Below are 21,820 nucleotides of genomic sequence, written 5' to 3'. Positions count from 1 at the left end.
CACATCTAGACATAATGAGTATAAAAGAAGATACTGTTATATTTACTTATGGTTTATGTGACCTGGTACAAGTGTGTGCTGATGAAAGACACTATTAGCACATGTCTGTGCTGGGAAACATGGCCATTTCACATCGAGACAGAATTAGTATAAAAGAAGACACTGGTATAGTTACTTATGGTTTATGTGACCTGGTACAAGTGTGTGCTGATGTGAGACCATTAGCACATGCCTGTGCTGGGAAACATGTCCATTTCACATCAAGACAAGATGAATATAAAGTAAGATACTGGTACATTTATTATAGTTTATGTTACCTGGTACAAGTTTGTGCTAATGTGAGACTCTATTAGCGCATGTCTGTGCTGGGTAACATGGCCATTTTGCAGCAAGACAGACTGAATATAAATGAAGATACTGGTACATTTATTTATGGTTTATGTGACCTGGTGCAAGTGTGTGCTGATGTGAGACTATATTAGCACATGCCTGTGATGAACTACATGGCCATTTCACACCTACTTGTATATGATTAACGATTTTATCAGTACTGTTACACCTTTACATATTTTTATTACACTCAAAGTAAGTTCTTAGGCAGAACATAATTTTTAAATATGTCTTATATAAATTGAAAAGTATTTTTTTTAAATATTAATAATCAATATCTTGTAGAGTGTTTTCAGTTTTACATAATCACCAGTTCCAACAGTGAAGTACAGTCAATGCTACCAATTAGCTGGGTGTATACAAGCGTTGATTTTATTTTGAAATATTGAGCATGTGCTGTCCATATTTAGCACAACATCCTATCCATTGACAAGCTTTTATAATATGTATTGCTTCAATCATGTGTACAGACCTAAATGGGTCATCAAGATAAAGTTGGAAAAATTAATGTGAGGTACAAGTTTCATAAATATTTGTTAGTTTTACTTCTTGAAGGAGCTGAACTTAATGATTTGTTGAATCATTATATATTGACATTTTATTCAGTCAGCTTAATAAATAAAGAATTTTTATTTAGGTAGTGTTTTTCAAGCAATTTTTTTTAAACAAGTCAACATTGATTATGAGTTATATTGATGTCAGCATTTTAATTGCTTACATGTATCAAACGCTATTAAGGATGGAACCTAAAAGACATGCTTCACAGCACTTGCAAGGTTATGTTTTTTTCTATTTAGTTTCCATGTTTTACCTGTTTCCCCTGTCAATAGCTTTTGAGAGGGCCCCAGTTTGTCTAGAGAGATGGAAGGATAGGTCAAGGTTATGCAAGTGCTGGAACACGCTCTTGGCCACTCGTCGCATGGAGTCCTGGGAGACCTTAGCGATAACTGCATTCTTCAACTCGTTGAAAGCATTGGCTGTAGTGCGGCCAATGCCATCTGTAAATGATTTAAAGATTATAAATCTGTATTCCTAAACATACAAATATGGTCATCACTCATTTTTTATGGGCACTGGTTCATACCCTTATATACCATGTGTTTATTTTCCAAAAGCATGGTAACAGTATTCTTTATCCATGCTATTGAATTGTTACATCTTTTTTTTGGAGGGGGGGGCAAAACTGATATATTTTTGCCTTTAATTTGTTTCTAACTTTCACTGCTAAGTTTTATTTCAAAACGGCATTATTTTTCATTTTCCTGGGTCATTAAAAATGAAAAACATGTCTTTTTTCAACTGAGCAGTAATGCCTTTGCCATTCGTCTTTTTAAACTAGATAGTTCTAACATCACCAAACAGGAGTTTCAGTGTTTCCATGGTAAATGAATTTGGTCTCAATCCAGGATGGAAACATAATTATAGCCTTCTAGGCAACACGCTCACAGGTTAGAACAACAAATTTCATAATTGTCATTTCTGTGAGAACAATTGTCAGTATTTCATGTTGTTTTCCTCTTCTTAACAAAAAATGTATAACACTGTGTCAATAATACTTGCAATTCAACAGACAAGAAAATACATTAAAAACAGTCACTAACAATTAAACCTGTTAAGACAAATCTGAGGTTGATTTGCATACATATGCAAGCAAGAAGAGATAGTAGACACCTATCTTGCTTGGTAAAATCATTTTATCCAGTGCTATGGCATAAAAGTTAGATATGAGTTTTATAATCATAACACAAACATATTGCAAACATGGCCAATATTCTGCTTTGCATCTGTTACACTGTTTTTAATATATGAGCCGCGTTCTGAGAAAACTGGGCTTAACGGTTGTGCGCAAAGTGTTGTCCCTGATAAGCCTGTGCAGTCTGCACAGGCTAATCAGAGCGACACTTTCCGACTAAATTGGATTTTTGCTAAGAAGAGACTTCATTTAAACGAAAAATGTCATAAAAGCGGAAAGTGTCGTCCATGATCAGCCTGTGCGGACTGCACAGGCTAATCTGGGACGGCACTTTACGCACATGCATTACGCCTAGTTTTCTCAGAACGCGACTCATATATTTTATAGCTTAACACACTTTGGTATTTTTTAAACAAGACAATTTACATAAAGCTAGATTGTTTCACAAATTGGACAAAAAGTCATGGTTTACAAAGCTCCATTTGAAAATCTTTTCTCCAGTTGTATATGTGTAAGTCAAGGAAAATTTAGATTTTCCATTTGAAAATCAATGTTTCCTGCTTACATTTAGACACTGAACTTATAAACAAGGGACAAAATTGTCACAAAACCAGATTTTCATTGTGAAAAAAAATCTGATAAAGGGAGAAAACTCAAAATGAACTTTTGAAATGAAAAAACAAAATTAACCCCCTTTGTAAGTTTGTTTTTTTTTTAAATCTATTTTAGTCGTTGCGACCTTGACATTGGAGATATTGACGTGATTCTTTCGTGCGACACACCGTCCCATGATGGTGAACAAATGTGCCAAATGATTTTTAAATCTCACAATGAATGACATAGTTATGGCCAGGACAAGCTCATTTATGGCCATTTTTGACCTTTGAACTCAAAGTGTGACCTTGACCTGGGAGATATCGACGTAATCATTTCGCGCGACACACCGTCCAATGATGGTGAATAAATGTGCCAAATGATTTTAAAATCTGACAATGAACGACATAGTTATGGCCCGGACAAGCTTGTTCCGCCCGCCCACCAGCCCGCCAGCCAGCCAGCCGCCCAGCCCGCCCGCATTCGCCAATCTAATAACCAGTTTTTTCCTTCGGAAAACCTGGTTAATAAGCAAAAAATAAGTGATTACACCAATTAGGTCAGAGGATGTTGGTATTTTATAATGATCAAGAATTGTCCAAACTTCATATTTTTGTTAAAATGTACATAGAACCATAGAAAAACAAGCAAATTTGTTTAATTGATAACCCTTTAAAATTTCACAATTTTGTGACAGACTCAGGGAATGACGGACAAACAGAATGAAGGACAGACAGAATGAAAGACAGACATGAAAATGCCAATTCTATATCCCTCCTCTTTTGGCAAAAGAAAACATGCCAACTTTAATAACAAACTTACAGGCAATGAGAATGGCTGTGGCTGATGTGATGATGGTTGAGGCTGGGTTATCAAGATTCAACCAGTTCTCAGAATCATTGAGGAAGTCCACTGCATGTTTGAAGATAAATGGGACAGACACTGTGACAGCCTATGAAAATACCAAGCAAAATATATATGGATTGTTTTACAATATGAATAATAAATAACGGGTAAAAAAAAATATTCTGAACAGCAATTAAACCATTTTAATATGTGATCAACATTTTTTAAGGACATAAGTAAATGTGATACTAGACGGAATGATGGAAGGTGGCTTATTAAGTTACATTGTCATGACACATAATGCAATGAGAAGTATGAACATAACTAAAAAAGTACAACTATAAGGTGCACTAATATTGAACATATTAAAGTAATGAATAATTACATATTAGTTTATTTGAGTAATTTAAGTTTCCATAAAAAGTTTTTTAAAATGGGGCGCCAATGTTACTCAGCCAGAAAAGTCCCTGACCACAACAGGCATTGAACCCTGGACTTCCCTGTTCCAAATCAGACAGACACTCTATCTGATATAACAAGGCAGTATAAGTTCTCCTCATACCGAACCCTGCTACATGTACATAGATATTGTAAAATAAAAATGTCAAGGTAAAATCTATACTTGTTGTTAAAGTTAGTGCAGCTGTTTTCATTCATCCCATTCAAATGTTATATTAATATGAACAGATGTAAAAAAAACACGACAAAATCACTTTGAATTTATTTAATATCAGAAAACGACAACCTACCATTACTCTATGAATTTAACTGCAGCACAACTTTCTTAAAATATCTTGGTAATGGAAGCTTCAAAGTTTGTTGTGTTTCAGCCAGTTGATGCAGAGAAATAGCACAGACAATAACATACTAATTGTAGAAATATTCACAAAAGTCCCATACTTTGAGAATCTTCATTGAAGTGTAATGTACTAGTAGAACATACAACTCCTTATGGCCTTAAAATGTCTGGACAACTTGTCAGTTGTTGCTGTCAAATAGACTAAACAAGCATGTCAAGACTTGTGCATAAAATGATATTTCAGAAATCATCCAAGTCCCAAGACTATGAGACCAAAACATTGAATCAGTGCACCCTAGTTGAATGCACACCTGCACTATGTAATTAAAGATTCTGAAAGGTTTAATTGACTGTGCATTAGTAGTTGAGAAATAAAGTTGCATGCACAAGGATGGATGAACACAAAGAAGTACAGACATAGTTTTTCAGTTAGAATACTAAACAGAGTGTAACACTTAGGGAAAACTGTATGTTGCCTTACCTTAGATGATATGAGCAAACCCAGTGCCAACACCACCCTCCTACGGGTCTCAGGCTTGTCTGCCGGCCACAGGTAGTGGAGCATGGTCTTAATGATCTCACTATCTCCCACTTTGTGGGGGACCCCTTTGAGACCTGTAGGGGCATGGTTGGATGATGGTGGGTTGAGACAGGTCCTTGTGAAGACATGATGGGGCGGCACCTTCAATTAAGTCAAACAACATTCTCTGCTATGTGTGTCTGGTTATTGTCCATATTTTTGTTGTTAAAATAAGCTGATTTAAGCAAGAAATAACATACAAATTAAGATGAAAGATATACCTGTTTACTCATTAATTAGCTAACAATAAGGAACAAAGTGTTTCATAAACTTAAACTTAGACAAATCCAGACTGAGTAGTCTTTGAACTTGAAAAAATACTAATGAAATTATAAACAAATCAAAAGGCAGTCCAAGAGAAGCCTCGCCGTTATTTTATTCGTGCCGAGCCTGATATATTACAAAACGACGGGACAGTAACCTGTTTTTCTGTTTATTATACCACATTTTCCTTAAAATCTGCAAAACAATCCATTTCTTTATATTGAATATGTACGGATTCCCGCTGATTTTGCTGATCCGGTTTATACACGTTGACATACATGTAGAAACGGCGTTCGAAAAGACAACACGAATAATAGCTTATTTTAAACATCGTACAGAGAAAAAAATTGTTTGCACTACGAATGGGAAGAGTACAACCGCTTTAATTATGAACGTCTTGAATTGGAGATCAGGAATGGACTGCAGCGACAAATTTAATCTAAGAACACACTTCACCGAATAGTTTGGAGATGCCATTTTGGAGATGTGTATTGAAATTGACATTTTGATGATGGTGTCAATATCGACATAAAAGTGTTAAATCGTTTGTTTAAATAGTTGAGGATTAGCATACAGTTATCTTTTGTCTTGACTTTCTGTGCAACATTTGCGAGTGCAATGACTATATCGATATTTAAGATTTTTTGCCCCATTGATGACATCATTTAACTTATGCAGTGCGGGCTGTTGCGATTTTTAAAAAAATAAACGTTTTTGTGATTTATGACTTTAAACTAGAATTAAATATGTATGTTCTTGGTATCAAATTGTTTGTTTTGTTGAACCTGATTCATGTTGATAGAAATTGTTGACTTTATTGAAAATCTGACGTTACTCCAAACATTGACTGATATAAGAACTTCCTGTTGACCATGATATAAAAAAATATATCGGACAACGTTATATCAGGCAGATATCAATGCGGTGGTATGATTTAGTTATATCCCCTGCTGAGATGTTTTTTACTTTAAAGAGGTGACCATGATTTTGAGCCAGAATGACTTACTCATGCTGTCTGCACATTATCCTTATGTGTTTAAATTTGTCACAAAGATTGATGATAATCCTCCAAATTCGAAAATAAGATGCAGAATGGGCACAAAAAAGGGTCAAACTTTTGACCTTGAAGTATGACATTGACACTGATCCAGCATGACTGACTCATGCATTCTGCACTTTGTCTCAATAATCGTGAGGTGTTGCCAAGTTTCATGAAAATCCTTCAATGGGTATATGACATATGGACCAGAACACAAAATAGAGGCTAAAACTTTTGACCTTAAAGTGTAAACTTGACCTTGAGCAGGTTTGACTGATTCGTACCTTTTGCACATAATTTCAATGACCTAGGTTAAAAAAAATTCAAAATCTATTAGAGGATATGAGATTGAGCGGACGCGAAAATGGGGGATGAAACCTTTGACCTTGAAGTAAGACCTTCAAATTGATCCAGCATAATCAATACCCTTAAAACCTCAGGCAAGTTTCATAGAAATTCATCAGACAATATAGAAGATACAAACCAGACATGAAAATGGAGTCTCAAACCTTGGAAATTAAAGTTTGACCTTAACATGACTGACCCTTCCCTTCTGCACATTGTCTCAAAGACCTAAACATTTTAGCCAAGTTTCATGTAACAATCCTTCAATGATACAGGAGATATGGTGAAGAAACGAAAATGAAGGCTCAAACCTTTGAACATGACATATGACCTTGACCATGAGCCCGTCTGCACATCATCTCAATTACAACAACATGAGGCAGGTTTAATAAAAATCTATCAAAAGGGTATAGGAGATATGGAATGGACAAGGAAGGTTACAGACAGACTGATGAAATGACTCACTGACTAACAGAAAGACAATTATAATTCTTATAATACCTTCAACAGCTTTGCAGGGACGTATTAAACAAGAGGGCCATGATGGCCCTGAATCGCTCACCTGACTCATTAAGATCAGATGAAAACTATGACCTCTATTGTCTACACAATGTTTTTCTATGATTTGACCTAGTGACCTAGTTCCTGACTCTAGATGACCCAAATACAATCCCAATCCAGATTTCATCAAGATAAACATTCTGACCACAGTTCATACATATTGGATGAAAACTGTGACCTCTATTGTCAACACAAGGTTTTTCTATTTATTTGACCTAGATTTTTACCCCAGATGACCCAAATACAATCCCACCCAGATTTCATCAAGAATTCTGACCAAATTTCATAAAGGTTGGATGAAAACTGTGATCTCTAATGTCTACACAAGGTTTTTCTATTATTTGACCTAGTTTTTGACCCCAGATGACCCAAATAAAATCCCAACCCAGATTTCATCAAGATAAACATTCTGACCAAATTTCATAAAGATTGGATGAAAACTGTGACCTCTATTGTCTACAGAAGGTTGTTCTATTATTTGACCTAGTGACCTTGTTTTTGACCCCAGATGACCCAAATACAATCCCAAACCGGATTTCATCAAGATAAACATTTTGACCAAATTTCATCAAGATTGGATGCCAACTGTGACCTCTACTGTCTACACAAACAAATTGTTGACGGACGGACGCACGGACACACGCAGGCACGCACAACGGACGCCGGACATCACACGATCACATAAGCTCACCGTGTCACTTCATGACAGGTGACCTAAAGTCGGAGATAAACATGAACAGTTGTGGTTAAAATCCCATAGAAACAAGGGCTGTTTGTAAAACATGCATGCCCCCCTATATGGGCTATAAGTTGTAGTAGCAGCCATTGTGTGAATACGTTTTTTGTCACTGTGAATGGTGGTGGTGGTGGTGGTGGTGGTGGTGGTGGTGGTGGTGGTGGTGTAGTAGTAGTAGTAGTAGTAGTAGTAGTAGTAGTAGTAATAGTAGTTGTAGTAGTAGTAGTAGTAGTAGTAGTAGTAGTAGTAGTAGAAGTAGTAGTAGTAGTAGTAGTAGTAGAAGTAGTAGTAGAAGTAGTAGTAGTAGTAGTAGTAGTAGTAGTGGTAGTAGTAGTAGTAGTAGTAGTAGTAGTAGTGGTAAAAGTAGTAGTAGTAGTGGCAGTAGTAGTAGAAGTAGTAATAGTAGACGTGGTGGTGGTGGTGGTGGTGGTGGTGGTGGTGGTGGTGGTGGTGGTGGTGGTGGTGGTGGTGGTGGTGGTGGTAGTAGTACTAGTAGTAGTAGTTGTAGTAGTAGTAGTAGTAGTAGTAGTAGTAGTAGTAGTAGTAGTAGTAGTAGTAGTAGTGGTAGTAGTAGTAGAAGTAGTAGTAGTAGTAGTAGTAGTAGTAGTAGTAGTAGTAGTAGTAGCAGTAGCAGTAGCAGTAGCAGTAGCAGCATTACAAGACCAATACTTAAGAATGATCAAATGGGAAAAGGTAACATAGCACCGGCAGTAAATATGGGGCTCATTTACAGGTCAGATTTGGAATCTCTGCTGTAAAATGAGATTTTGAATGAATTAAAGGGAGGCAAATCTGTAATAAAAAGAACATGCATAAACCGTAGTTGTTTCCCTTGTTTGAACCATGCTAAATCCTTACAAGTTTGGAAAGAATTGGATGAAAAATTTGGACTTTATTGCATAAACACCATTTTCTCAATTCAAGGGGAGGTAATTCTGTACTTCATGGACCAATAATGCTCATTTTTTGTAGGGTTTGTGTCCTCATTGATATAAAGACACTGTGAAAATTTGGAAAGGATCGGACAAAAAATGTGGAAGATTTTTGAAAGTTTTCACAAAATAGGCAAAAACGAATAAACATGCAAAGTTCAATGAGCTCCTGCGGCCATGTTTTTTGACGAATCAAATTTCTTTGAACAACTTTTTCAGGGAAGCCCTCAAAGGTCATCCCTGTGAAATTTTTTGAAAATCTGATGAGCGGTTTCTGACAAGAAGAATTTTTAAGGTTTTTACCATATATGGTCATGGCGGCCATCTTGGTTATGTGATCAAATTTTTTTTTAACAATTCTTTTGTCCCATGACCTAGGGATACTCCACATGAAATTTAGTTGAAATTGGCTCAATGGTTTAGTAGAAGAAAATGTTTACAAATTTTTTACAGACGGACGGACGGACGCCGGACGCTGAGTGATCACAATAGCTCACCTCGAGCTATCGCTCAGGTGAGCTAAAAACAGGCTGTAAGTTTAGGATATTAAAATCTTACCCTGTTCAAGAACAATGACTGTCTCTGTCCATTGACATTTTTCTTTTGATTTACCTGCAGAGAAACAAAAATGAAAGAAACCATTTTTTTTTGCATAGTTGAGTGTCTCATATCTAGGATAGAAATTGTAAACAAGACTAAACCTTATTCTAATAGTATCAGAAAGTTAATACTTTCAATTTTTACAAGTTGTAATTTATTTGATGGTTATCCAAGACTATTACGACGATCATTCTCATGATTTCCGGTGTTCTTTGGAAAATAGGTCATGTTTTTTCCAGGGTGATGATTTGATTTTTTAATTAAATAACACACAATTATGTTAATTTAGTTTGTTTATGAATTGATAGTTGCTTTATCAAATGTTTTATATGCCACTTATTTTTGAATAAAATGTACAAAAAAAAATGAAGAACAACAAAAGCAAGGGTTTCATTTTTCCATTAAGATACTATTTTTAGAACAAGCACATGCAAATAGTAACAAATCTTAGCAACCAATCAGAATGGCTGATATTATGAGAACCATTCTACATGATACAGATTAATACGGGGGTTAAAATCTAGCTAGTATTTTATCAAAACAATTTCGATTAAAATTTTGTTGTCCAAGAATACACATTTAACTCTAGATTGACATGCATGTTTTTGTATTTGTTCACTTCCAAAATTGTTATGTATTCGTTAAGAGGGCCGATACTATGGATAGACATGCTATTTCTATGAAATTTGCAAATTGTCAGCTGTTGTCTGTGTTTTTTAACTCTTGCTCCTCCTCAATTGAATAATAACTATAAAAAATAGTTTCGCCAACATCTATTGTTATTTAGATAATTTGTATTCATTTTCTTGATGTATTTCCTTTAAGGCACAATATGATATTGATCACAAGTTTCTATTTTCAAAAACTACAGAGTTCAGCTGTAACTTAAACTTGCTGTAAGATCTTTGAAATGACATTATTAAAAAGTGTGATATTAAGAACAATAATATATACTAAGTTGCTATCCAAATTAAAATATGGGCTGTCAGTTGTAGTGGCAGCCATTGTGTGAATACGTTTTTTGTCACTGTGACCTTGACCTTTGACCTAGTGACCTGAAAATCAATAGGGGTCATCTGCCAGTCATGATCAATGTACCTATTAAGTTTCATGATCCTAGGCCTAATTATTCTTGAGTTATCATCAGGAAACCATTATACTGTTGTGAGTCACTGTGATCTTGACCTTTGACCTACTGATCTGAAAATTAATAGGGGTCATCTGCCAGTCATGATCAATCTACCTATGAAGTTTCACAATCCTAGGCGTAAGCATTCTTGAATTATCATCTGGAAACCATTTTACTATTTCGAGTCACTTGGACCTTGACCTTTGACCGAGTGACATGAAAATCAATAGGGGTCATCTGCCAGTCATGATCAATGTACCTATGAAGTTTCATGATCCTTGGCCTAAGCATTCTTGAATTATCATCCGGAAACCATTTTACTACTTCGAGTCACTGTGACCTTGACCTTTGACCTAGTCACCTGATAATCAATAGGGGTCATCTGCCAATCATGATCAATGTACCTATGTCTATGAAGTTTCATGATCCTAGGCCTATGCGTTCGCGAGTTATCATCCTGAAACCATGATCTGGTGGACGGACCGACCGACGGAAATGTGCAAAACAATATACCCCCTCTTCTTCGAAGAAAGGCATTAATATTAATGATTGAAAACAAGAATACACAGACGTGAAATCAAACAAGTACTGTCACCTGATATATTGGTAGTGAAGGCAATAACACTGTCATTCATTTATACTTACCCAATGACAGCTCGAGCATTTTGCATGATTCTGAGCAAAATGACTCGTTGATATGCATCTGAATGTTTTACCCAAGTAACATTGATTTTTAATTAGGCAAAAGTCAATGGAAGTAAAAGGTGCACGTTGACATTTCAGGAGATATGTCAGTGCCATAATTGTTTGTTGACAGTAACCTCCCTTGAAGTGAAACTACTTTAAACATGTTGCGCAGTAATTATAAAAGTCGCATAAATTTACAAATAAATGGCGCTTGCTGTTTAATTAATATGTGTTAATTTAAAAATATGTGTTTTAATATGTTAGATTAAATTATGAAAAAAAAATCACGTAAATTAATAACTATATTTCTGAGCATTTAATCAACTTCCGGGTGTTGTAAGGCTCTTAAAAACTCATGCTTTGTTAAAGAGAGGCTGCTGTGTTAAAACTAAGACACAAAAATGGACCCAGATGTTATTCAAGACTCCCTAAGGAAAGATAATTATGAAGATTTAGACTTGGGACCTCGTTTTAAACGGATGCAGATAACTGACAATATCAGAGAACTTCAAACGGTATTAAGAGACAGGTAATTTTCAGTTGTTGTTGTTCGAGACTTTGGGAAATAATTGTTAAGAGCAAAGACCTATAGATAACACAGATTGGAAACTTCGGCCTTATCGGGCTATCTCGCGGCGGGGTCACGTGGTCGAGAAACCGATAAGAACACTTAGGATCAGCAGACGATTTATTCCATGAATCAATCGGAGTAGTACGGAGATAGCCAGTGTATCACGATTGCGATCAGATACACTACGCGACCCGTGATTTTTGCCGCGATTCTCGCATCACCGCAATCGATGCAACGTGACAAATTGCGGTGATTCCGAGCGACAAGAAAATTTGGGTGATGTCTCGGCGACCGTCGCGCAATGTATCTCGCTGTTACGCAATCAGCGCGAATCACCTCAAACTGCCGTGGTTCACCTTTTTAAGAGATTTACATTAAGGTTTACACTACATTACATGTACATGTAACACAGGGGACAAAAATTCCACTCGTCCGCTCGTATTGACGAGTGAAATCTTGAAAGGACGAGTGAATTTCCCTAAAGCTCTCGTCCTACAGGACGAGTGAAAAAAAACTGATGTTAAAATATGTATTTTCTGGCCAGTAAGACTCTTTTTCATTAAATAAAATCATTTCTTAAAGCATATCTATTCCGAAAGTAGAACGCGAATGAACCGGAAATCGTAATTGTAAATTTCATACAGCAGGTGCGCGTTGTTATGCGAGACTGTGTCCCGAGTAAATATTGGCTTTTTGGTGTAAACTTTGCGCGTCCATGTTGACAGGGAACCATCTGACTTCATTCACTGTAAGTATTGATTTTTTTTAAGAATTATTTTACTGCGAAGTACGGTTTTAAACCAGTCTGAATTTCATCTGAAAAATGTCTGACATACGAGCGTTCTTTAAAGGGGGCAGGAGCGATGTTTAACCATCCAAAATGGAAAGCACGCAAGCATTAGAAAAAGGAAAAAACAAATTTGTCTTCATTTATTTATTTTGTGTTCCTCATAAATAAAGTAAGTTAACATTTCTTCTGTGATCAGCTGGCATGAATAACTAAGTAAGCAGCATTTTAGCAGTGATTTAGGAAACATTGTTAGTCATATCAGTCCTTTGCAATCTTTCTTTCACACATATTTGAAGGACAAGTGCATGTGTTTGCAGGACGAGTGAAAATTTTAATGCACTTGTCCTGCAGGACGAGTGCCATTTATAAATATTTTTGTCCCCTGTAACATATATGTATACACTTACATTATACATTGCAATAATAAAGCTTTTGTTGTTGTTGTATGCAATGGGCGTATTAGCTAAAATACTCCCGTTCCGACATGAACGTGATGAAGTAATGTCGGAAGCTTTAACGGCTCCAAATTAATATAACAGCGCAGAAGAATGATCATGCAATAATTATTTAACATAACATGTAAATATTATTTAACTAATTGCATTAGCAGAATGTTTATTAAAACTTACAATCAATTATATTCCAGGCCCGAATACACTACCACTGTTCAAATTCCATATTGTTGCAATATATACATGTAGCGTAGCACTGTGTAAATTGAAAGTTGCATAGTGTTTCGTCATTGGTCGGTTATAAATACCTTGTTTCTCTACATGGTATTTGATTTCGACAAAACTAATAATTTGGTAACAGCGATTTTCCTCCTTCTTTATAAAGTACCGGTAAACGGTACTTTCCCAATCGAACGAAAATTCCCAAATTCCCAAAACGGTACTTTCCCAATCGAGCGAAAATTCCCAAATTCCCAATCGGCATCTGGAAAAATCCCAATCAGCGTCCGAATTTTTTCTCAAAACGATAGAAAGTTTCGTAAAAAAACCAACTTTCGGCGAGCGAACAAAGAAAATCGTATAGTTGTGTGTAACCACGCGCTCGATTAATTTCGGGTTTTATTATTCAGCGCATTCAATCAATAGAGTTGTTACTGTTTCCGGTTCTTTTGCCAGGCAGCCAGCGTACTGTTTTACGTCGGTTTGTAACCTTATCGTAGTTTGAAATGAGTCATAATAGCAAATATTATGCCAAAAAACCAATCGGAACCATCAATCACAGGACACATTGACAGCAATAATGATGCTGTGCAGGGAGGGATGCAAGCAACTGAGTGATGATTAAACATCAAAGATTGTTGAAATTTCACAAAAATGAAAGAGAGAGACATTGCTTTAAAAGAGATTAAAACAACTAGTAATTGATTTGGTGTGTTCTTTATAATATTTTGTTATTTATATAAACTTTATAACTTAATGGTCATTAAGGCATGCCTGCAAATGATTATTTAAATGGGTATGTTCAATTAAGTATGAACTGTATGATGTATTCAATAAGACCCAAACTTCACGACGCGATTTTCCCAATTTCAGGATTTCACGACTCGATTTTTCCCAATTTTGAGGTTTTCACGACTCAATTTTTCCCAATCGGACCGGTACGGGTACTTTTCCCAATTGGACAAGGAAAATCGCTGGGTAATTTACGAGAAATATGATATAAGTTTTCCATTTAAACTTTGATCTTACCGTGTGTTTATTGACGTTATTAATTATGTTAATACTTATTTTTGCATTTCATTAAGAATTATAACGTGTAGCCCTTTTGTTAACAGTGTTTAGCAAAATATTCCCGCCTTAAGACACGGGAAATTGTTTAAGTAACACTTTCATTTAAAGATTAAATGTAATCGGTAGATTACATCTAATTATTTGGACTAAAATATGCTTTACTTATTTATTTTCTGTTTCAAGGCTCCAATGCGGATAACTTGTGTTACTCGCGTTACCTTCCGAGCGTTGTACATACATTCACAATGCTTTATAAGCCGAAAATCGGAAATACATTACTTTTCTATTTTTAAGTACATGTTATTATGACATCGTGGTATATAATTTGTTGTTATTACATCATTGCATATATATTAAAGCCGTTAAACATTGTGTTTGTTTTGCTGAAAAAAACACGAGTATATCAACGTAGCACTTAGCGTTCGCAGCGTTCAATAAATTTATGATGATGTATAATGTACATGCATTTCTCTGGGTTTTCACGCCAAAAACAAAAAACCCTCAACATTTGATTATTTAGTGTGTACTGTCCAGCGGGTGATAGTGTTTGTTCAAGTGTCTAATTGGCACTCTTTGTACGTGTTCAAACTGTGAAAAGATGTGACAATCACAGAAACAACAGGATGGCGCTGCCAATTAAGTGCGATAATGGATCAAAGGGCATTGACAGAAAATAACAGTTTGGATATATTTTTCGGCGTTTTCTCAGATGGTCTCTCACAACAAAAAAACTATACAAGTCAAGGTATTATGTTTTACTTTTATCAGTAACGATACGGATACGGCGTGTTTGATTTGAATTGACTTCAAAAGAAATATCAAATTGTTGGCGATATAACTGTTTTAAAAATACCAAAGAAACATTTAACCGAAATCAACAGAATTCAATGTTCTCTGCGCTACGCAGTTTGTATAAAAAAATCAATACTTGCACACTCGTATACCTTGACCTTGTACATTGCCGCATAATTTTCGCGCTCTTTTGTCGGGAAATATACATGATGACTATATTGAAAGCATTTGTAAACGTCGTGTTAACATTAAAACATCGGAAGTGTGTTTCGGATTATAAATTTTTATTCTCATTTGGGAATTTAACGGAACATTTATACTTATGGTATATTTGTTTTGAATTGTGTATTAATTTGTTACAACGCTTTACGTGTGAAAAAGATGTTTTGATAATATTATGCATTAATAGCACGATTTCCAGGAGGAAAACGTTTTTTACATGAAGGCGTATGACGCAATAAAACGTTTTTTTGTAAGATCGTATTGTATCAATCTAAATTTAAATACGCCCGTCCAATGAAAGCTGTGTACCACATTATGCGCTGTACTCTTTACACTTCTGAAAAATGGCCTAGTCATATGGTTGTTTTAATGAAATTCTCAAACATATTTACCGACATAAATGTTCAAGATTATTTTTTTGATGTTGGATTATCGGATAATTGTGAACATTAGAAGCGTTATGTACATGTATAAAGTTATCGATACGATTCGGTTTCTATGCATGAATTGGCGAGTCATCGTTGTCACTGCCATCACTGCGAATTGCGGCGAATCGCAGCGAATCACTACAACATTGAGGGGATTTAGCGCGAAGATTATCTTGCTCTCGCGCGACGTGGGAGTGACAAGTCACGTGAAATCGCGGTGATTTTCCACCCAAAAAGCAAAATGCCCGCCTTGACTTCGCAAATTAGGCAAAAATCACAGGTCGCGTAGTGTAGCGACGCGTCAGTAGCAATGGCTACAATTATCGAGCAAAGTGAAGCGAAAATGTTACGGCGCTATAGAAAGGCGGCTGTAACTTGGTCAATAATGATCCGATTTTTATAAAATAAAGTTTCATAGAAACATGAGTAATTATGTTTTTATAAAATCTCGATTTTATTTACCTACTATAAGAATTTATAATGCCGCGATCGTTGAAGAAATAGCGCTAAGAAATTCCAAATCGCTGCGAGAATGCTGTTGAATAGTTTATTTGAAAGGCTTTTGCTGATAAAATATTATTGAATAATTTGGTATTTCAAACAGTTAAAACCTTATAAAATATTATTATTTCAAAATGGATAGATATATGTGGACACATAGATCTAGGTCTCTGATTAAAACAACATTACAGTATAATACATGCTATGATCGTTCGATCCATAAACGGTTTCAGTTAGACTTAATTCAATATTGATTGTGTAGATTTTTTCAATTGTTTAATTCTCTTTTTATTTTGATCTTATTCATGAGTGATAGGTTATTAAAGTTTTGTTTGTAACATAGTTTTTTTTTCTTTTGGTAATTAAATTAAGCTTTCAGTATCGTGGGCTAGGATTTCGCGAAAAGAAAAAAACAACATTTCACGCGCGTGTTAATCGTCGGATCAATTAGCGAACTGAAGAAGATGCTTTGTGTGTTTTTTCTTTATTATTGAGAATTAATTAAAAAAAGGGATCCTAACTTCAATTATCAGTTTGCGTTGTTGATTGATTTTAATTGTGTGATCAGTGGCTGCGGCCGGCGAATTATAGTCATCTCACAGCTTTTGTTTGTGTTTTAATAGTAATCTCACAGCTATCTGTTAAAATATGTTTGTATATTAACTTGCATGTGTAACATTGACAGGAAAACTGGTAATACTAATAAAAGAAGATATTAAATGATAATTTAAACCCATACATTGTACTTTCATCTATTTTTTTTGTTCATACTAAGATAAACATATTACCCAGAATAAAAATCTTATTTCTTCAATTTGAGGTGAATAATGACGAAGTTTTTCACAATGAACCAAAGCACGTTCGACGACATGTGTGTATAATAGGGTAAAAGAGCTTAAAATTGTACCATCTTTGTACAAGGCCAAAATCCTTTAAAATGAACATTTTCCTCCAGTTTAGTTAATTCATACCTAGATTAACATATCACCAAGCATAAAAATCTGACTTAATCTATATGGGATGAAAAATGAAAAAGTTTATCAAAAAGAACAAAAACACGTTTGACAGCAATCTTGTACAACAGAAGAAAAGAGCTTAAAATTGTACCAACATTGTATAAGGCCAAATACTTTAAATTGAATATTTTCTTCTAGTTTGTTTAAATCTATACTTAGATTAACATTTGCCTTGCATAAAAATCTTACTTCAACGATATGGGATGAGAAATAGAAAAGTTTTTAAAAAGAAACAAACAACTTTGGCGACAGGTGTGAAAAATGATTGAATGGAATAACAGTATAAAATAGTACAAATTGTACAAAGGCAAAATCCTTGAAAATACCTCCTTTTCGTCTACTTTTTATAAATCATACATAGAATAACATCTCACCTAGCATAAAAATCTTACGTTATCAATATGTGATGCTTATTGAAGATGTTTTTTAAAAATGCTTCGGGCCTTTCAATTTTTAAAAAATTATCGAAAATGAACGAATCCAGTGTTCTCTTTCAAATTCCGATAAATTAATAATTAATTAGAATAATAACTACCAAAACCTAAAGAATTATCAACACAGAAAATAAATACTTATTTTTATTCACACAAAAAAATATTCAATATGTCTTTTTTCGGCGACCGACTTTGCTCACTACGTAAGGTTCGTAACGTTGCGCTTTCAGACATTCGTTGCTCTGCAAACTGACAACTGAGCGCTAAAAACACTAATTAACACATTAAGTTTGTTAATAACAATATCAAAATAATATAAACAGAACAGATCATGCTCAGAATATCCTACGACAACAAATATTAACGACTAATTACGAAGAATAATTGATTGCTTTATAACAAAATGGCCGACAGTAGCTGGAACAGGGAAGAATCTACACGTACACCAGCATCTCCAAAATCAATGTCACGTGACCCGCGTCCGCCGTTAGATAATATCGCATATCGCTATCGCGAAGACAAGAGTTTCCAATCTGTGTTATCTATAGGTCTTTGTTTAGAGTTGTACATTATTCTGTCAATATTCACCTATAACTCGGTCGCATGAGGGTCAAATCTACTGAGTCGGGCTTGACCGCTACAGCTATTGACTGGTCATGAAGATTCAGGGAATCGCCAATATTTATTTGTTGACTTAAGCAGGGGTCTAGCTAGGCTCAAAATTTAGGGAGAAGTCACTTCTCCCTAAAACCAAAAAAGGGAGAATTGGTAACATTTGTGGGAGCAATGGTACATTTGCGTCATAGATCTTAGTTTTACGTATATTTTGCAGCAACTTAACGGATAAGTGGTTTCTGTTCAGTGTAGTGAAATAAGGTCACTTCCAACAGCCTTGCTGTTGGGCTAGCTCTTTAGAGACGTGGTTAAAGTGTCTGACTACCACTCTGGAGGTCGTGGGTTCAATCCCCGGCCTGAGCTCAGTAGAATCACATTAATGGCGACGAGGCAAAAAAAGAACTGTGAATGCGGGAATGGGTCTGAGCTGTTTAATGGTTTCTGGGAAGGCCATGCGGATGCAAGACATGCTGTATCGGGCGCGTCTGGGCCTTGAAACATTAAAAGGGGGAGGAGTGTAGTGAAATAAGGTCACTTCCAACAGCCTTGCTGTTGGGCTAGCTCTTTAGCAACGGGGTTAAAGTGTCTGACTACCACTCTGGAGGTCGTGGGTTCAATCACCGGCCTGAGCTCAGTAGAATCACATTAATACAATAAGACATGTGAAGTGTATAAAACCAACATTTTCCTTATTTGGGTGAATATTTGATTAGGTTTCATTTGCTGTCCATATTCAACAATTATCTAAATGGTAGAAATTAACGGAGATTATTTTCATTATTACAATGTTAAAGAATATGTTAAAAATATTAGATAAGAGTTCTTAGCAGATCATACGCTTAAAGCAGTTTTATGCTTTGTCGAAGCAACTAACCCCATGCATTTTAGTAATGGTGTGTTGTCCGAATTCTTTAAAGGTAATTTTCTTGATTGTTTATAAAAAAAAATGTCAAACGAAAATAAAATAAACTTACGATGTGGAGCTAAATATATTTAATTTTAACTTAATAACAGTTACATTTAGTAGCATTATATGAAGAATAATTTTTAATGGTCAGTTATGGCTCTGTCTGTAATTTTTCAAGTCGACACCGTTACGAAGAAAATTTCATCTACCGCACGGGAATGATACGGGGGTACAATTTTTTCGGAAGAGTAAACATTCTGTCAATCTTTCACATCATAATGAAGCAATAAATATAGCGCGAAAAATGTGAAAATCATCAACAAGTAAGTAAAATATTACACATACTTTTATTCTGTGTCAACACCATTTTCTTCCATTTTGTTTGCTATTTCCACTATCTGTTCTTTTATGATTTTCAAATATTATGTATTCTTAGATGCCACAAAATAATGTGTGCGTCATGTGTTTTTGAGACAAGTAGCTTGCTGTTTGTGGATGATCAAATGCCTGAATGTCATTAAACGTTATCAAAAGCTAAAAAACGCGACACGACGGGTCCAAACTTAAACAAAAAAAGCATTGAATGAGTGGAAGAGACAATTCCCGTGGATAATCGTTGAAAAGAATGAAGGGGAGACCCGTTTTAATTGTGAAATATGTAAACATTCATGGAAGGCATGCAATCTAAGCACAGTTTGGGCATATGAAGGTATTTGAAGAATAAAATTGTATAATACTGAATAGACACTGTTGAACTCGTATAAATAAAGTTGCTAGTATGTTTATTTTGATTTTTTTCATGAAAATAACCATTTTTAGGTCATTTAGAAAAGTTAAGAATTATTTTCCAAAACTTAGTAGTAACGTTAAGAATAAAATTTCAGATTTAAGAATTCTTTATGAAAATCTGGTAGTAACGGTAAGAATTTCACAAAACCTTATCTGGAGCTCTGGCCTGTTAGATCTACAACATTTGATACCATTGCATGCTTTCCACACAGATGATGCAACATTTGAAATAGGGTATAAAAAAAAAATGTATATTGATAAATAAATGTCAAGTTATTGCAGAATTGGTAGATGTATTATAGTTAAACAAGACACATTAACACACAAGCTCAAAGTTGCCTTATTTAATATCAGCAGAGCTGAGCTACATGTACTGTCTTAAACACTTGCTGAACCACAGTGTGGAAATACTGCTAAGCCGTTGTAACAATTAAGCTTATTCCTTTCCCACTCGGAAGCAAAGTGAAAATGGCAATGTGCAAACAGCATGACCCTAGAACAGCCTTCGAGTAACTCACAGACTGTTCAGGTTTTATGCTGTTTGCTGCTCATCAGTATCTAAGGGTTGGAAATAAAGCCTTTAAAACTTGTATATGGTAAGAAAGGTCTTAAATTAAATATAACTTTCTAAGGGACTACAAATGCATGAAAATACGTATCTAAATGGTAAAGGGTAAACTATCAAGTTGAAAAACAGCTGCAAGGCTTTGTTGCATAATTGTCCAAACATTGATCTCTAGATCTGTGTCCGACTGATCTGAACTATGTCTTTCAGCTATATAATATATAATACATAGCTAAACGATATTGTTTAGATAAGTATATTGTCTTATCCAACCAATCTTATGTTGCCAAGACAACAGAAACTTTTCGAGTTATTACTTTGTTTCACATCTCTCAATTCTATTAGCTCGGCTGTTTTCGGAGAAAACCCGAGGTATTGTCATAGCAAGCATGTCGTCCGACGTCTGACGTCCGCCGTAGGCGTCGTGCTAAAACCTTAACATTGCCTCTAAAATCAAAGTGCTTCCACCTACAACATTGAAACTTCATAGATGCACCTTGATGAGTTCTACTCGCCACACCCATTTTTGGGTCACTAGGTCAAGGTCACTGTGACCTCTAATATAAAACTTTAACATAGGCTCTAAAATCAAAGTGCTTCCACCTACAACTTTGAAACTTCATATGTAGATGCATCTTGATGAGTTCTACACGCCATGCTCATTTTTGGGTCACTAGGTCAAAGGTCAAGGTCACTGTGACCTCTAATATAAAACTTTAACATAAACCTCTACATTCGCTCTAAAATCAAAGTGCTTCCACCTACAACTTTGAAACTTCATATGTACATGCACCTTGATGAGTTCTACATGCCACACCCATTTTGGGTCACTAGGTCAAAGGTCAAGGTCACTGTGACCTCTAAAAAAAGAAGAAAAAAAATTCTGACAAGCTTTCGCAGCCGAGCGTGGCACCCGTTATGCAGTTCTCTTGTTTTGTTTCAGATCTACATCAAGGAGTGATTTTGTCTTCTATGCAGACAGACTGGTAAGGGAATTAGTGAATAGTAACACTAAATGAGTACAGACAAATTTATGTTACAATTCACCTCATGAAGTTGAAATATATTGCGGGATTAATACGTAATCATTATGCATTGCCATACATGTGATACAGTTTTCCGTTTACTGCAGGTCACCTTAGTAGGATATAAACACATCATTTAACATTTAAAACAAAACAACCTTTCAAAAAGACAAACAATTTAGTCCAAGCTGGGATGTGAGAGAGTTAACAGCTGTTGTTTTTAAATCT

At 35.3% G+C, this 21,820-nt stretch overlaps 2 protein-coding genes across 2 annotated transcripts in view; one reads left to right on the top strand and one right to left on the bottom strand.

Annotated features, from left to right (window-relative positions):
- LOC127851523 (iron-sulfur clusters transporter ABCB7, mitochondrial-like) overlaps positions 1–11,349 on the bottom strand; it is a 48,819-nt gene extending 37,470 nt beyond the window's left edge. Inside the window, exons 1-5 of the mRNA XM_052385348.1 lie at positions 11,154–11,349; positions 9,338–9,391; positions 4,804–5,004; positions 3,500–3,629; positions 1,202–1,388 (exon numbers count right to left, since the gene is read on the bottom strand). Coding sequence (XP_052241308.1) covers positions 1,202–1,388; positions 3,500–3,629; positions 4,804–5,004; positions 9,338–9,391; positions 11,154–11,309 — 728 coding nt within the window. The 5' untranslated portion in view covers positions 11,310–11,349. The remainder of the gene's footprint in view (positions 1–1,201; positions 1,389–3,499; positions 3,630–4,803; positions 5,005–9,337; positions 9,392–11,153) is intronic.
- A 103-nt stretch (positions 11,350–11,452) lies between these two features.
- Positions 11,453–21,820, top strand: part of LOC127851528 (uracil phosphoribosyltransferase homolog) — a 29,574-nt gene continuing 19,206 nt past the window's right edge. Inside the window, exons 1-2 of the mRNA XM_052385353.1 lie at positions 11,453–11,724; positions 21,511–21,553. Coding sequence (XP_052241313.1) covers positions 11,597–11,724; positions 21,511–21,553 — 171 coding nt within the window. The 5' untranslated portion in view covers positions 11,453–11,596. The remainder of the gene's footprint in view (positions 11,725–21,510; positions 21,554–21,820) is intronic.

Source organism: Dreissena polymorpha, chromosome 11, assembly GCF_020536995.1.
Source record: "Dreissena polymorpha isolate Duluth1 chromosome 11, UMN_Dpol_1.0, whole genome shotgun sequence".
Classification (NCBI taxonomy): domain Eukaryota; kingdom Metazoa; phylum Mollusca; class Bivalvia; order Myida; family Dreissenidae; genus Dreissena; species Dreissena polymorpha.
The sequence above is the reverse complement of the archived record's forward strand: the minus strand, read 5'-3'. Positions and strand labels throughout refer to the sequence as shown.